Source organism: Pristis pectinata, chromosome 17 (genome assembly GCF_009764475.1).
Source record: "Pristis pectinata isolate sPriPec2 chromosome 17, sPriPec2.1.pri, whole genome shotgun sequence".
Classification (NCBI taxonomy): Eukaryota; Metazoa; Chordata; class Chondrichthyes; order Rhinopristiformes; family Pristidae; genus Pristis; species Pristis pectinata.
The window spans coordinates 32,062,796-32,081,503 of record NC_067421.1 but is presented as its reverse complement, the minus strand read 5'-3'; the positions used below and the strand labels follow the sequence as shown (position 1 = coordinate 32,081,503).

The following is an 18,708-nucleotide window of genomic DNA, read 5'->3' as shown; positions in this document are numbered from 1 at the left end:
ATCCATTTTGTAAGGAGGAACATAAAATCTAACCAATTCTGTCTCTAGTTGTTTTTTATCCCCCCAATTTCATTCCTTTATTACCATAACAAGATCCAAAACTTCATCCCTTAAGTCTCTTCTCTGGCACAGAACACTTTCACATCTGTTTATCATGTTCAAAGGATACAGATCATGCAAGAAAGCAATGGTCAGATGGCATCCATCTCAATATGGCCCAATTTCTTTAAAATTTGTTAATAAATTATAAACCATAATACTACAGATTACAGGTGGAATCAAAAATTCTGCTCAACTTATTCCTACTAAACCATTCATAATCTGAAGCAAATAACCACAGGGCAAAGTTACTGGCCAGAATTTCTTAACTACAGAATGTCATTTACACTCACAACTGACCTATACGACAAGTCCCTAATACTTTTAGCAAATCTCCTATGGTCAGTTTGCAATCCCAAGCCAGCCAGATTCTTAACAATGATGTAGCGGTTAGCATAACACTTTACAGCACCAGCAACCCGGATTCAATTCCAGTCACTGTCTGTAAAGAGTTTGTACGTTCTCCCTGTGTCTGTGTGGGTTTCCTCTGGGTGCTCTGGTTTCCTCCCACATTCCAAAGGCGTACAGGTTAGGAAGTTGTGGGCATGCTATGTTGGCGCCAGAAGCGTGACGATACTTGCGGGCTGCCCCCAGAACACACTACGCAAAAGATGCATTTCACTGTGTTTTGATGTACATGTGACTAAAAGATATCTTAAAAAAGCTGCTGCCCGTGGCAGGGGTTTGTGCATAGAAATGAAGTAATGTGGGGGCAAGATGTGGGCTTCAATCCTGGTTTAGCTGACTGTCAAAATCATGAATGACCCTGAATAACTAGGTGCAGGTTAACATACAAACAGAACAGTACAGCACAATACAGGCCCTTCGGTCCACAATGTTGTGCCGACCTTTAAATCTCGCTTAAGACTATCTAACCCACATATCCCATTATTTTAAATTCCTTCATATGCTTATCTAGTAATCTCTTGAATTTGACCAATGTACCTGCCTCCACCACCGCCCCAGGCAGCGCATTCCACTCCCCAACCACTCTCTGGGTTAAAAAACCTCCCTTTGATACCTCCCTTGAACTTCCCACCCATTACTTTAGAGCCATGCCCTCTTGTATTGAGCATTGGTGCCCTGGGAAAGAGGCGCTGGCTGTCCACTCTATCTATTCCTCTTAATATTCTGTACACCCTCATCATGTCTCCCCTCATCCTCCTTCTCTCCAATGAGTAAAGCCCTAGCTCCCTTAGTCTCTGCTCATAATGCATACTCTCTAAACCAGGCAGCATCCTGGTAAATCTCCTCTGCACCCTTTCCAATGTTTCCACATCCTTCTTATAATGAGGCGACCAGAACTGGACACATTACTCTCAGTGTGGTCTAACCAGAGTTTTACCAGAGGTTGCTTGGACATATTTCCCAGCAGCAGTGGAGTAGCTAGTAGAGTTGCTGCCTGGGTTCAATCCTGACCTCTAGTGCAGTCTTTGTGGAACTTGCATATTCTCCGTGACCAAGTGGATTTCCCTCAGTGCTCCAGCTGTCCCACATCCCAAAGACATGCAGGCTGGTAGGTTGAATGACTACTATAAATTACCTTTAGTCTTTTGGTGAGTGGTAGAATCTTTGGGGGGGGGGGGGGGGGGGGGAGGAGTTGGTGGGGCTATGGGAGAATCAAATAGGATTAGTGTAGAACTGGTATAAATGGGTGCCTGATGGTTGGTGTAGACTTGGTGAGCTGAAGGACTAGGAATCTATGAGTACTGGGGAGCTGCCTCAACTGCAAGCTCCACCACCAAACTCCATGAATGGTTCAACATTAGAGGGAACTCAAAGTTTCGCAACTAGCTGATAGCAACTTTGGGACTTCAACATTTGTGAGAAAAATCACAAAAACGGCTGTCAGTTGAATAGTGTCAAAGCTACTCAAATAGCTGTCGGTGGCAAGGGAGTGGTATGTCACATGAGCCACCAAGAAAGTCCTGCATTCCTTCAGCTCCAGATGAGAAGCTATTTTGATGTAAACTAAAAATTCTGAATAATGTCAATCAGAACAGAACTCAAAAAACATTGCAATTTATTTTAAATTGCAAATGCTTAAAATGAAACAAAAATATATTCAATAGGCCCTCTACTTCTATAAATAAATAAAACAGCACAGGTGGTGAGATCTTACATTTACTGTCCTTTCTTTCTCAATACCAATTAAGATCATTTCCAAAATGTTCAATTTTTATTTTAAACAGATTCCTTTATCTAAAAAGTTTGAAAATTATGCTCAAAATACTTACACATGCATGGTTGGATAGAGATAGCACAGAGACAATTTTTCACAGAAAGCAGTGACATGAATATTGTCATGCAATGATGATGTCAATAATTAGCTTAAGGTATCAGACCTTCGATGACTATATTCTTTCCCATGTGTAGGTTCATTATATTAGCAATTTGCAGCATGATACTTCCTAGCACTGTCTTTCACAGTATACTAATGACGACAATGTCTGTCATATTGTAAACAATGAAATGTATTTCTAGTTATTACAACTTTAAGATATGCCAGTTTGCTCCTACCTTGCACAGGCAAGAGCCACCAGTGCAGCTGCAGCATTCTCTTTCTGTTTCCATGTGATGGAATGACCAGAAGTAGGTGATTCTTCCAACCAAGAGCAAAGCAGGGATTCCAAACCATTTAGACAGTCGGCAGGTTCTTTTGTGAGACTCAGAGGCTGGCAATCTCTAAGGCAGTTGAGGAGCACCTCAGCAGTAATGTTACAGAGGGAAGGGTCAGTTTTACTCTGTGACTGGATCAAAGGGAATACCAATAAGAGGCCCATGCGAGAAGTAAATGGTGCCTGCTCTGGTTGTTGCAGTAAGCCCTGTCGCTTAAGCAAGGATATGGCCTCTTCATCACTGGAGTTTTCACGTTCATGTTGCTCTTCAAGTGCTAACTGCCGTTGTGCATTCCAGAGTCCTCTAAGTGCATTGAGACGGTATTCAAGCAGTCGAGCATAAGCATTACTCTGGTTTCCACATACAGCTCGTAATCGTTCAGCCAGCTCTTCAGGATTTTTGGTTTCGAATGTCAGTATCTGAAAATTGAATAATGACAGTAATTGACAATGACTTTATTTGTGACAAGTAACAATTATAGCACCAATTTTTCTACTCTTAAACGGCTGTGCATAAGCTTTTTGTTTCAAGGATAGAAGGAATCAATGTTCCTAATTACGCAATTATTAGATACGAAGCGGTCTGGAGCTTGCTGTGACATCTACAAGCTTTCTGTTCAGACATCACATAATCCAGTTCTTGAAATAATAAATTTCATTAAACAAAACATGTGCAAAATCACTAAGTGTCAATCAACACATTCCAACAAATTATTCAACCCTGAAAAAATACACATCAGCTTATAAAGAGAAGAATTCAAAGTGGTAAATTTACAAATTTGTTTGAAATTAGTAAACAACAGCAATTCTTGACTTCATTCAGTACCTGACAGAGATCCTTGGTGGCTAATCATATTTGCATCAACTAAAAGAAAAATACCTACAGCCAAGAAGTATATTTTTATGCATATGAAGTGCTTCTGGCAAGCATCAGTGACATTCCATTAGCTTAATGGACGAATGCACTACCCGGTAAGAAACAAGTCAAGCAGATCGACAGTACTGCCATGGATTCAACCTTAAGTCTCTTGACCCCAGGCTAGATAGCACTTAACTCCCACTGCTGACCAATGTCCAACATACAAGCTGGAAACTCCACATCTGTCAATGTTGAACCAGGACATGATTGGACTCTACAATCAAATCAATGTGGTGGAGTCACTGCAGACTCTAATCATTCACACACATGCACTGCTAACATAAGCTAGGCAAATCAGCTTACATATTCGCCAATGCAACTACAGGTCCACATCCAAAGTAATTCATTGGCTGCAAAATACATTGCACTACCCTTTTATGACCAGGTCCCCCCTCTACCTCCAACCTTCAATCCGTCATTGGAGGCCTAGACTTCAGCCATTCTGGCACCATGGTTTAGAATGCTTCCCTCTCTCCAAAAGCCTCAATCTTAGTTTATGACCCCTTACCATCTCCTCCTTCAGCTTTGTGCCAATTTTTATCTGATTATGCATCTATGAAGCACTTCAAAAATATTTTTTTCGATAAAAATGTGAAAGAAATTTGTAGCTACTTGTGAATGAAGAAACTGATCAGCAGTTGGATCCACTTTAAATATTAACAGAAAATTCTGATATTATTATGGAAACAGTATCTCAAACTTTATAGAAGAAAATCCATACTGTTAGATAGACAGCATAAAAGATAACATGATTATGTTTGAATTATTGCACTAAGAGTGGGCAAATAACTCATTAATGGCCAAAGAGCCTTTTTAAAACATTTAGATTTACACTCTGTAAAAGCAATGGCTAAGCTTTGTACTGGAATCATGAAAATAAATATGTTTGTCTTTCAAATTAATTTCTTTAACCAATATAAACCATTTGCCATAATGTTTCAAATAAAGTTTAAAAATATCCTTTTCCTTTTAACCAAAATTTTGAGAAATCTTGTTAATCTTCATTCAGATGAAGACCAGAACAGTGAAGGGACTAAGGCCCTAGTTTAAAAAGGTCAATCATTACAGTCTTTGAAATTGTACCCAATAAAACAGATTATACCCATATCAGATATACACTTAAAATGACATTGACTCCAGTATTGACCCAGACACCACAGCTAATAGCTTCTAAAAGGTTCAAAATATGCACTTTCAGCATCTCTCATTTCAGTCCTAGGGCAATACTTATCACCATTGTTGGACACAACAAGGTGAGCCAAGTAAGAACATTTCAGTCCAGTGAAGATAATGAGTCTTCATGCCAAGTGTAGGTGACTACTATTCCAGTCATCTTTAATTCAGACCTATTTTACCTTAACTACAAACATCTAAGAATCTGTGTTAATAAAAGTCAATTAATGTTGAAAATGGATGTTATTTGAAATTTCTTCAGATACTCAGCATGCTACATGTACAGATTTTCTATTAGAATTTACACTGTCGTCCAATGACAGGCTTTGAAGCGGGACTATTAGATGTTTTCGAAATATAGATTTCCAGGTTAGATGTGCTGGCCTATTTAGTTATGATGTTTTAACAATATCATTATCACTTTGTACAAGACTGTTATTTTCGCAGGGAAAGATATGTGCGCAAATTAAATTTTATGAGTAATACCAAATATCCTGCATCTCATAGACCAGCTGAGGCCTATGGTAATTTACTCCACAGAGTAGAAGAGTATTATTGTCAATCAATAGTATCTGGGCATGAGATCTTCTTTGAGAAGCTATGGTTTAGTATTTCCGAGCTCTCAGTTTTTTGTAATCCATTTTCAGGTTGTCGATGTCATTGGCACAGCTCAAATTTATTGCCAATCCCTAACTGCCCTTGAAGAGATGATAAGGAGCCTTCACCTTGAACTGCTGCAGTGTTCCTGGTGAAGGTACTTCGAGCACAATGCTGTGGGGTTCCAGGACATAAATCCAATGACAATGAAGGAATAGCCATATGTTTCCACCTCAAGATGGTATGCAATTTGGAAGGGTCCCTGTTATGCAAATCATCCACATTCCATAGCCCGAAAACAGGACAGCTTTGTGTCATGTTTTACAACTTGAACCTGGAATGTAGCATCTTCTCCAGTGACTGGCAAAGATCTGTACCCATCAGAAATCAGGAAGTTGCATTAATGGCATCTACAGGCAAGTTGACCATCATGTCTTGAGGGCCACTTACATTTGTTACCAGCAACACAAAAATCAGACTTAAGTTACACATTTTTTTCTCACATTTCACACACCTCCACATCACACACCTCTAACCTGGAAATATGCAGTGTTCATCAGAGCAGGGTGAAAATCCTGCAACTCTCCATTTAGAGCACAGTGGACTCAATTTCAGCACGGTTATTAGAGGTTCAACCACCAGAAAGCTACCATCACCACAAAGCAAATAGAAATTGATGTTAAATGCTGCCCTTTCCAGTGACACCCACATATTGTACATGAATAATGAAAGAACCTCGAGCCTAGGTGGTTGAAGGCACAGTCATTGTTTGAGGGCCGAAAGAAGTGTGGCAATGAATAAAAAGTTAGAACTAAAGGGCCACAGTGCTCATGAAGGACTTTCGGATCAGAATTCTGAACAAGACATTGATTTGAAGTTTGATTAAAGTTTAACATTCCAGAACTACTGGCCAGCATGAGAAAAGCTTAGATTGATTCCTAGGATGAAAGTGAAAACTTGAGTAGGTTGGGCTTATAATCATTAGAGTTTAGTGAGTTCATTGAAACCTAAAAATCTGAGAGGAATTGGCAGATGTCAAAAGGGTGTTTCTCTTCTGGGGAGTGGGGGGAGGGGGTGGGGGCAGAGGGGAATCTAGAACTAGGATGTCACCTATTCAGACAAAATTGAGAAACTTCTTCACTGAGGGTCATGAATCTTTGAAATTGCCTACCCCAAAAAGCTATACAGGCTGAATCATTGAACAGTCTGAGATAGAGATATTTGGTCCAGAGGGGAGTCCAGGGATAACAGAAAAGAAAATGGATTTGAAGTCAATATCAAATCAGCCTTGATCTTAATGAATGACAGAGCAGGTGGCAGTGGTAATATGGTCTAATACTGTTCCAATTTCTGCTATTACATTATTAACACAGATTATTTTTCAGCCAAATTTTTTTGCATATTCTTCCAGGAACAAAATGAATTGAACAGCAGAAATTAGTTTTCTTGTACCACATATACAAATTATATAAACGAGAATAGATTCAGAAGATTGGAATTCAAAAAGAAAGAAAGATTAACCCTGGCAACTGGGTCAGAACAAGTACATTCAATTTACAACCAACTTGCTATTCAAATATGGGGCTTAAAAGTGGTAAATTAAGAGCAGAACATCAAATATATAGAGAAATAACGGAGTTGAAATATTCAAAGGAGCATTTAACTGATGAAAACAGCAATTGCAACAGAATGCAAGGATCCCATTCAGGGAGTAATTCAGCCTGGAAGCAAGCAAACAGGATGAAATGAATAGCTCAATCTGAAAAGACAGGGCTAGTATTGAGTAAAATTAAATTAAATTTTTCAAATGACTTTGACTTCAGGTGGGCAAAGGGCTGAGAGAAAGTGGGGAGGGAGACATAGTTGGGAGGGGGGTGTTCAAGGAGTTTGGAGGAACACAGGAAATCAAAAAATTAGTACAGGAGTAGGCCACCTGGCCCCTCAAGCCTATCCTGACATTCAATGTGACCATGGCTAATCCACCACAGGCCTCAGCTCCTGTGCCTGATCTCCACAGCTCTCAATCCACCTTTCTTTCAACAATTTATTTCCCTTGATAATTCTGTGGGAGCAAATTCCAGAGATTCACCACCTGAGAAATTTCTACAAATCTTAGTTTGAAATTATTGGCCTTTTATCTTCAAACTACATCCTCTCATTCAAAACTCTTCCACTGATGAAAACATCCTGGCATCTCCCCTGTCATGGCCCCTTAGAATCTTAAATATTTCAATAAGAGCACCCCTCATTCTTCTAAACTCCAAAGAATATAGATCCAATGTGTTTAACCTCGCTTGATAGGACCATCCTCTCATCTCAGAAATCCCAGTATATGCACCTGTCTACATCAATGGTGCTGAGGTCGAGAGGGTTGAGAGCTTCAAGTTCCTGGGTGTGAACATCACCAACAGCCTGTCCTGGTCAAATCACGTAGATGCCACAGCCAAGAAAGCTCACCAGTGCCTCTACTTCCTCAGGAGGCTAAAGAAATTTGGTTTGTCCCCTTTGACTCTCACCAACTTTTACCGATGCACCATAGAAAGCATCCTATCTGGATGTATCACGGCTTGGTACGGCAACTGCTCTGCCCAGGACCGCAAGAAGCTGAAGAGAGTTGTGGACACAGCCCAGCACATCACGGACACCAGCCTCCCCTCCTTGGACTCTGTCTTTACCTCTCGTTGTCTTGGTGTAGCAGCCAGCATAATCGAAGACCCCACCCACCCGGGACATTCTCTCTTCTCTCCTCTTCCATCGGGTAGAAGATACAGGAGCCTGAGGGCACGTACCACCAGACTTAAGGACAGCTTCTACCCCACTGTGATAAGACTATTGAACTGGTCCCTTATACAATGAGATGGACTATGACCTCATGATCTACCTTGTTATGACCTTGCACCTTATTGCACTGCACTTTCTCTGTAGCTGTGACACTTTACTCTGTACTGTTACTGTTTTTACCTGTACTACATCAATGCACTCGGTACTAACTCAATGTAACTGCACTGTGTAATGAATTGACCTGTACGATCAGTTTGTAAGACAAGCTTTTCACTGTACCTCGGTACAAGTGACAATCATAAACCAATACCAATAATAAACCAATACCAATTAGCCTTATGAGTCTCCTTTGGACTGCCTCCAATGCTACTATCTCCTTTCTTAAGCAAAGGAACAAAACTGCAGATATGCAGTACAACTGCAGTACTCCAGATATGGCCTCACCAACACCCTGTAAATTGTAACACAACCTCCCTATTTCTAAACTCCAATCCCTTTACAATAAAGAAAAAGATACCATTTTTGCCTTAACTACTTGCTGCACCCACCTGCTAACTTTGTGATTTATGCACAAGAACACACAAATCCCTCTGTACTTCACTCACAACCAATCTTTTGCCAATTAGATAATGATTTACCTTTTCATCAGACTATGATCTCCTCTTTGTTAAGTATTGCTTCTTTGTATGGACTGGATTTGTATAATAAATCTGTTGTGTTTATAACCAATACACCTGAACCCATTTGTTACAGTTATCAACTAGTCTCTTGATTTAAGTTAAATCTTTAAAGTGAAACAGAACCACAAATTGACAAATCTTTCAAGCAAGACTTAAAATTGACTATATATTGAGATAACAGAATTATTTCATTTTGCTACTTGTATTAGATAATCAAAGGTACAAAACAATGACAAAAGAGACACAAGAAACTCTGCAGATGCTGGAATCTGGAGCAATACAGAAAAGAAGTGCTGGAGGAACTCAGAAGGTCAGGCAGCATCTATGGAAGGAAATAAACAGTCGACGTTTTGGGCCGAGACCCTTCATCGGGACTGTAAAGAAAGAGGGCAGAAGCCAGAATAAGAAGGTGGGGGAAGGGGGAGGAGCACACACAGGCAGGTAATAGGCGAGTCCAAGTGATAGGGGGAAGGTAGGTAGGTAGGTAGGTGGGCAGGCAGTGGTGGAGGAGGGGAAGAAAGAGGTATAAGCTGAGAGGTGATGGGTAGAAGAGGCAAAGGGCTGAAGATGAAGTAATCCATAGGAGAGGACAGTGGACCATGGAATAAAGGATGGAGGAGGGGAGATGGACAGGTCATCAAGGCAGGTGATGGGAGTCACAGGAATAAGGGAAATCAAGGGGGTGGGGGGTCAGAAAGAAAAAGAAGGGGTGGGGCTACCAGAAGTTAGAAATATCGATGTTGAGGCCATCAGGTTGGAGACTCCAAGGTGGAATACAAGGTGTTGTTCCTCCAACTTGATGACAATCCTGCATCTGGTTGATTTGGACATAGCTCAAGGGCAGTACATTCATATATGTAATAAATGGATTCAAGCAAACAAGCACTTTATCATTAAATATTACTAATTAGGAATAAAGTGCCAGATTTAAATTTTAGACTATTCAGAGAACCTTGGTTATGCCATAAAGCCAAAAGTTACTTGTTCTGGAAATGTATGCACAACAACAAAGTCCAAAATATATACTTGTTTAAGACAAAATCTTAACTTAATAATATTAAAGGATTGAAGCGCAGTATTTTTACTGAAGAAAGGAAAGAAGTGGAGAACAAAGGGCTTGGCCTGAAACCTAGCAGAGACCAGGAGAAAGAAATGGCACAAGTGATGGCGACACTGGCTAAAAGGTGTAAAGTTACATCTGGGAGACATGCAAATAGGAGGAAACCAATTAAATCTGAAATAGCAGGAGAGAAAAAAAAGCCATAAATACAAGATACAAGACTGGAATAATTAATTACTAAAATTGTTGAATTCAATATCGAGTGCCAGTCAGAATATTAAGTGCTGCTCCTTGAGCTTATATTGAGTTTGATTGGAGCATTGTCAGAGGTAAAAGACAGAGGTCAGAATAGGAATGGAATATAATGACAAGCAACTGGAAGCCTGGGTCACCCTTATGGACTGCATGTTAATTTATATTATTTTCAACTAAATTACCAGTAAAGGTTGCAGAAAGATTACCTGCCCATGGCAGATCAGGTTTTTCTTTACAGTTTCATCCCACCTTTATCCCATTTTCTGTTGAAACCCTTTTCAAACCTTTATTAGCTTCAAACTCAATCAACTGATGGCCTTGGCTCAACTAGAATATCAGGAATTTGCATCCAACTTCAGACACCTGAGAGGTTCACATACAAGTGCAGTTGTAAGGAAACCTTGCACTGTCAAATATACATTATTTTGAGGAACATTAAACCAAGGATATGTCTGCCCTCTCAAACAGGTCCATTAATTCCCATGGCACTATTTGAAGATCAATCAGACTGCCCTGATGTCCTGGCCAAGAAATTACCTGGTCATCATTTATCTGGGATGTTGGCTTGCCCAAAGTAGCTGCCTTGTACTTTTAATGTCCTTTGCATAATGAAGTGCTTAAACTTGCACAAAGTACTATACTTGTCTGTGACCTTGCCAAATGTTTAAATTGTTAATTTAAAAATTGTAGCTGCTGTCTACCCTTTATTCCCATATCTTCTCTTAGTCACTATTTGGGCCTTCTCCCTTGACCATTATTCAATTTAATCCCATTTTGTCATCTAAGAATTGCTAAAAGCTTGGTGGCTTTGATCAAAAAGCTGAAAAACTGCAGATGCAGAAAACCTGCAATAAAAAGTGAAAATGCTAGAAACACCCAACAGGTCAGGCAACATCTGTGAAAGGGCTTGGGGGGGGGGGGGGGGGGGGGGGAAGGTGGTGGTGGGTGGAATAAAATTCAAGTTGCAGGTCAATTACCTTTCAGAGTTCTGAAAAAAGCAACAACTCAAGTTTTGCTTAACATCATGCAATTAGCAACATGATAATCACCAGATAATCTGCTGTGGTGTTGTTGATTGAAGGATAAGCCTTGACCAGGGCACCAGGAATAGTTTCCTTGCTCTTGTTTAAAGACACCCCATACGATTTTCTGCATTCAAGCATGTATTGCATGTTTCTCTCTCCAAATGCTGCCCAACCATCTGAGTATTTCCAGCCTTTGTTTTGTTTCAGATTTCCACCATCTGCAGTTTATAGCAAAACTCCGATAATCTGCTATCCAACCATTTGGAAATCACGACGGTTTGACATCTGGCTAACCAGGTGATATTTGCCATGCTTCCCATTCACTCAGTGGGGTTCTGATTTCCTCACTCCCCATTCACTCACTGGGGCACTGAATTCTCACACTTCCTTTAAACTCACGTGTTCTGTTGGTCACCCTCTGTTGAAACTTGCCAGGTTCACTGATGTGTTACTGTGTAATATCTTTAAAATTAGTTACTTAAAAGTGTTGGAATATTAAAATATATCCAATAGCCCAGAAAGTCTGCAAGTCCAGCACCAAAGTCCTGAGCATGGCAGATATTGCTTTTGGATGAAGGTTCAACATCTCATACAAACACGGTGCCTCCAATACTGCAGCACAACACAAGAATGTCAGCCTATAATTTTGTATTATAGTTCTGGATTAGGACTTGAACCTACAATCTCCTGATTTGGAAGCAAGATAAATTATAAGTTGCCACCTTTTGAAACCCTCACAAAAGCTTACTTTTTTCCCTTGATAATAAATTACACCTATCAACAGAAGCCATATCTCAAAATAAAATACCAAATGAATATCATACCATGGGTCTCACAATAATTTAGAATCAACTAGTGAAATAAACCTTTTGATGCTATTCCGAAAACACCCAATTCAACCTCAATTAATACTTGGAGCAGAAACCACAAAGGAATTCCTGGAGAGCAGATGGGTGCCACCAAGTCTTTCTGCCCAAGCATCACTAAAATCAAGGTCCACCAAAGGTGACTGCTGCAATCTTGAGTAAAATCAAATCTCACTGATGTGGCCTTCATTTTTGACCAAACACTTGCACAGTCAATTAGTAATATTCTGTTTGGCAATAAGTGAGTAAAATAATTTGATAACCATAGCTTCTAAACTCAACTCCTTAATTGCCATGAAAGGGAAAATCTGGGATAAAATCCAACAGCCCTGAAGAGCATCACTCAAAAGGAATGATAGGGTTAGGTCAAGAACAAGGATATCATTTTCTATAAAAGTGTACCTAGTGACCAATTAGAGAAGCACAAATAACAATGTGACGCATCCTACTTTTGCAGTGGAAGAAAACCATGGGAATTCAACAGGACATTTTTAAAGACAGGAAAAATAGTTACATTTCATTATTCTGTCAGGATGTTCCATGTAAAACCAATCCATCAATCAATGACAAATTTACATGATAATCTAGTGTAAACATGGCAAGTGTATGTTCAACATAAGAGGAATTCATGCATTTTTTCAAAAAAAATCAGCTAATAAAACAAAAACAATCACAACCATGATTATTGGATAGGTGTAACCTTTTAAATTTGGTTGTATTGGTTTAAATTGGCTACAAAAATATCAGCTAGAAAGAATGATTCATGCATTTTTATACCAACCTCTGGGTTCCCCACAGCACTTTACAATTCATGAAGTACTTTTTGAGGTGTATTCACTGATACACTGTGGGTAATAAGAAAGCTATTTTACATACAACAAGTTCCCATAAACAAAAATACAATACTAACAAGATAATGGTGAACACTGGAATGCCTTATCCAGCAACAAAGCATCTTCATCAGAACAGTTGCGTAGGTTCAAGGCTGCTGCTCCCCACACCTTCTCAAAAGGCAATAAAAACTGATATCAATTTCATCTTCAACAGAATGAGACCACTGAAATTTCTATAACTGAGAGCAGAGATAGTACATTGGGCAAATGCTTCCCAGAGATGGACAGGGCATTGTGTCAAATTCAATCACTAACTATTGACAGTCAGGAAACATGGCTTGGGCATTTGTACAGCCCGGCTACCACTGCCTCCTTTCTCTCCTACCCTCTGTCAGTCTGGGAACAACTGAGACTAATTAAGCTAAAATAATGGCCCAGTATTTTATTGGTAATCACAATACAATAACTCAAATTGAAAGTGCGCACTTGAAGTGATCAGATAATCTAAATAATCTAAAGAAGATAGAGATTTTTTTTCTCCTTTCAGCTACAAGGATTTGAGATTCAAAAACTGAGAAGATGGTGGAACCTGATTCTTTGAGTAACTTCAAAAAGGTAATTGGACTGATGATCAAGTATGATGAATTTACATGCAAAGAACCACTCTCTGACCATATACTGTGGGCATCTGCCACTTAACCAGCTAACTACTAAAGCTACAAGCATTATGACAAAAGTAATCACTTTTTTTGGAAAAATTATATTCAGCACCCAGCAAATTAATTTGCACCATGTAGGGAGCAAAGGAATGTTCAATCTTCACTATGGCCATGTCATTTTTAAGCCAATTGAAACCAAGCATTTAAATATACCCTAGAGCAATTCACTACCAAAGGTTCACCCTTTAGACTAAACCTCAGACAGTATGTCTATGGTATAAGACTGGAAATTGTGCCAGAACTTTATAAATCATTAGATAGGCCTCAGATGGAATAACGTAAACAATTCTAGCCACCACACTTTAGAGCAGATGCAAGGTACAAGGGTATTACGAAGATGATGGACTTTGAATCCAAGGAGAAATCCTAAAGACATCTCCTTGGAGCACTAATAGAGGTTTCCAAGATAGAGAGAGATTTTGATGGAGAAACATTCTGACGAACAAGTAGATCAATAACCTGAGGTCACAGATTTAAAATTACTGGATTAAAAATAATGTAAAGAAGATAAAGATATTTTTTTCTCCTTTCAGCTACAAGGATTTGGAACTCAAAAACTGAGAAGACAGTGGAACCTGATTCTTTGTGCAACTTTAATTGGACTGATGTTCGAGTATGACGAATTTACAAGGTCACAAAAAGTAGGGATTGGGATCAAGCATCACTGTTCTTTTAAAGAGCAACAGGCACAACTGCCCAAACAGTTTCCTCCTGTGCTGCAAGTTTCCAATTTTATAAGCAGGATGGAACCTACACCCTGTCACGCCAATCACAACAATGACATCTCTATCCCAATATTTTCCAGCAATGTAGACATTAGAGACTATTCAATTTTAATTCTGCTGATGCTCATTTCAAGGTTCACTTAAAGAAATCCTCATCAAAATGAGCAAATTTTCCAAAGCCTGATTACACCTTAGTGCTAAAATGGCAATACAGTCCCCTCAGAAGGAATGCAGTTTCCATTTTTCTGGATATAATAATTTTCAGTGAAGGCAGGATCCAAAATCATAGGGTCAAAGAATATTTTGTGCAAATACAAGATGAACAAAGAATTGCCCCACAGCCATTGCATATTGGATTTAACCTAACTCCTATGAATATCATGCTTCAGAACAAAAAGATTTAGCCATATTCAGAACACATGATAAAAGCAGGAGCAATGGAAACATTGATTTACCAAATTTTTTTTCATTTACAGGATTGATTTTATAGCAGAGCTGTGGAAAATGTTTCATAACCTACAGTAACCTGCTAACTCTCGTTGGCTAATACAGAAACAGCTTTTGTAAAAGTGCTGGAGAAACTGGAAACAAAGAAATGTAAATTCCACTACCATCCAAAAAGAGGAGGAATTTCACAGAGGAAAACTATTAGTTTTAATTCTTCAGGAACATGGATTTAAGTGGACAAGGTGATCAAGAAACAAAGTAGCAGGTGATCCAATATTTATCCAAGAAGTGAACAGCACCATTAGCCATTAAGATTCAGCAAACCTTGTGAAGACTGACACCACCAAAAACACCTCTAAATATTTGACAATAAATAGATGTTAATCAGAACAGTCAGTTCCAATTTTTTATTCAAATACATCTCTTTCAAATTTCCATCAGCTAATATGAACATAAAAATGCACATTTCTCCAAACAGAACTGCAAACACATCCCTGTTTAATGTTTTGGACAGTTTTTTTCCTTTGCTTTGCTAAAGGTGCTGACTTAAACTGGTCTGGCTCCCACAGGGTTTTCGATCTGAAATATTAACTGTTTCTCATTCCAGAAGGATCTTTGATCTGAAGCATTAACTGTTTCTCTTTCTGCAAATCTGCCTTAACCTGCTGTGTTTCAACTATTTGCCTTTCTGAAAATGTAGATTTCTAGAATCTGCAGTTTCTTTGATTTTCATCCAAAGATTAATTGTGTCCTCAAAATATGGTCACATGTTCTAACAGAGAGCAAGGCTGACATTCCTTATTTTGAGAAGCCAAAAGACAAACCCTAACCCTAATCAAAACACGACCAACTGAACTGAATACGTGATTGCCCAATATGCATGGCTCAATTCTGAATAACACAGTGTTCACCAACTGGGACATCAGATTTAAGTTTCTGAACTCTCCACCAGATTAATACATTATACTCTATGTATATGACCCACCGTCCCTCTTTTTAAACTGTAGTCTCCTCAGTCTCTTAAATCAATTTCAATATACAAGCTCTACTGACTCATTGGAAAAGGTACTTATTGTTTGTTTTCCTCAGTACAATTTCATTGTCAAAACAATCCTCCAAATATAAAATAAATGAAGGAAAATATTTAATATTGTTCATCGTTCAAGTGCAATTTTAAATTATCGCTATTTAGATCTTTTATCTTATTCCTCTATTCTTGCTCAAAGAAATTATTTCCCTTAGTACTTTATATAATCCTTTGCAAGTGATATTAAACGCTCACATCTCTTGGTCTACACGCCCCTTTGCAATAGCACTCGTCTGTGTTGTTTGCAGTCTTATATTTTACTTTTTCAATACCCCAATCCCTTGGCATACATCTATCTACATCACACAGACTGCATTGAGTCAACTGATCAAGTCGCTGATGGGCTGGGTTTATTTTTAATGCGTTTTACTTCTTGATAATGAAACACCCGTAATGCTATGCCAATCGAACACTACTATTTACAAGATATTAGATAATTTTATCTATTCCTCATCTCCCTCCGATTAATCCTCAAAAGCAAAAGACTTTTTTAAATTTGTCTTTGACTTTTGGGGATGAAACTCCAACCTCGCATGAAGCAATTAAATATTACGTTTGTGGAATTTATTTTTCTTCCAACTCCCTATGTTTTATTCCAGAGTACCACTGGCCACCAAGCTAATTCACCTTCATAACTTGCGGAAACAAGATGGACAAGAAAATCGTAAGACGTATCACAGACATTTAACAGAGCGACTGATCAACGCAATTACGAACCTGCATGGTCGATGGGATTTAATTTTACAGCGATTTATAACAAACACATCAGTAGGCTTCCAGATATTTGGTTGTTTGCATCGATAAGTGTTTTTCAATACACACTTCAGGTTCTCTGACCTGCTCGTTCTGCTCCATTCTGCCTAATCTTGTAGCCACTCTTCATATACATTCGCGTGTGTTACTCTAGATCCTCTAACCGTTTTTCCTTGGGGAGGGGTCTCGGTCAGCAGGAGTTCAATCTAACGCAGCTCTATCCCTCCAAAGGTTTGAATAGAAGGGGCGGGGGTCTGTCAACCGCATTAAAGCTCCTGCTTCCCATAATGACCCAGAATATATAACGAACCTTCATCTGCTAAAGCTCCCAGCTTTCACACCAAGAAAGACGATCTGACATTCCGATTCAAGCTTCCCCAAATCAATGTTTTGTTAATGACAATAATTGTCTCCCATTTTGTTCGCGGCCACAAGACTGCGTCAAAGCCCTGGCGGAACAAGGAGGGTCTACCGTTAGATTTACCCCCTCCCCAGTCCCAGCTCCGCGTTAAATGCACAGACACCAGGCAATAAACAGAGGTCAGGGAGCTCACCTCCTGCTCGTTCTCTCCGGGCTCGGCTGAAACCCCGATCTCAGTTGGCAGCTCCACCAGGTCGGTCACTCTGATCAGCCCGTCGTGCAGAAAGAGCGTCTCCTCCTTCACCGAGAGCCATTGGGCCGAGTCAGCTGCCGCCGCCGCCGCTGCAGCCGCCGCTGCCGCCGCCATGGCTCCCGAGGGCCGGCGCCAACACACGGACAGCGCGCTGCCTCCTCAAGCCGCCGCCGCCGCCATTGCAACCCGCCGTTCTCCTTGGTCCCCCGGCAGGACGAGGGGGGGAAAACAAACCCGGCCGGCAGAGGGGGGAGGAGAGGGAGCCCGATGCCGTCAACCCCTCGAAAAAAGCTGCAGAGATAGCGGGGATGGGGAAGGGGTGCAGCCGGCCGCTGGGACGGGGCTAGGTCTTGATGCCTCACTCAGTGACAGGCCGACCGGCGCCGCTTCACACCAGCACCCGTCAGCGCTCACACTGACGCCATATTGGACAGATAAGGGACAGTCCCCAAAATGCACCGCGTCACGCACGGCGCCGCGCACAGGGGGCAATCCACAGCGGGAGGCGGATAAACCAATAGGGGGCGGTGTCGGCTCAGGGCGCTCCCACCAAGGTGGGCATTACCTACTGAAAGGTAGATACTGACCAAAGGGCAAGGTTTCATGGAAGCCAGGGACCAAGTTCACGTTTCATCTCCTTGTGTTCCAGTATGAAAAGAAGAGGAACTACCCCGGTGACACGTCCCTTAGACTGTTAAAGAGAGCGATTTTTCAGTGGAGAGAAACAACAGATGGAGGAATCCACGGGGACATGCACTCAGTCAGAGAACTTCATTGAGGTGGCTATTCCAGGGTGGTGAGCCATCCAGAGGGAAATACAAGTAGAGGGGAATATAAACTGGAAGAAGGAGGAAGCTCCGCATATTAGGACATCTGTCCCACAGAGTTGGAACAAGGATGCATTGCTCCTATTTCCCAATGGAGTTATCTTAACTCCATCGCAAAAATAAGAGCACTCCATGGAGATAGATATCCCCCAAGGGGCAATTCAAGGGTGGTTCTATACACAAAATAACAGTCTGCAAGGAGAAACAGTCCATGAGGAGATACCTGATGTCATAGCCAGAACATTTACCACCAGAGAGTAATCCACATGGAGAGCTGATACATCTAAAGGTAATTTTCAGGAATATAGAGAGAGGCACTGACAAAGAGAAAAGCGATCTACAGGGCAGAGGATAAAAATAAAGGTGATGGGAATATTTTACCATGGGTCATAAAAAATATAAATTTATGTGGGTGTTATGAGAAATATACATTGCTGAGATTAGTTTTAAAAGAATGAATTTACATTCAGAGCCTCAATTTGCTCCATAAATCATTATGAAATCACAAAGTAATACTGCATACATGGCTGACTTCACCAGGAAGGATATGCACTCTCCAGGGTGATTAATAGTAATACCCATAAACAATAGGAATAAAGATGGGAATGTGCACATCCTCAGCAATACTGG

General features: G+C 40.3%; 1 protein-coding gene across 5 annotated transcripts in view; it reads right to left on the bottom strand.

Annotated features, from left to right (window-relative positions):
• Positions 1-17,675, bottom strand: part of LOC127579642 (probable E3 ubiquitin-protein ligase HECTD4) — a 219,125-nt gene extending 201,450 nt beyond the window's left edge. For all 5 annotated transcript variants that reach the window (XM_052032551.1, XM_052032555.1, XM_052032553.1 and 2 more), the window contains exons 1-2: positions 17,192-17,675; positions 2,620-3,137 (exon numbers count right to left, since the gene is read on the bottom strand). In XM_052032551.1, coding sequence (XP_051888511.1) covers positions 2,620-3,137; positions 17,192-17,365 — 692 coding nt within the window. In that variant the 5' untranslated portion in view covers positions 17,366-17,675. The remainder of the gene's footprint in view (positions 1-2,619; positions 3,138-17,191) is intronic.
• Between the last annotated feature and the right edge of the window lie 1,033 nt (positions 17,676-18,708).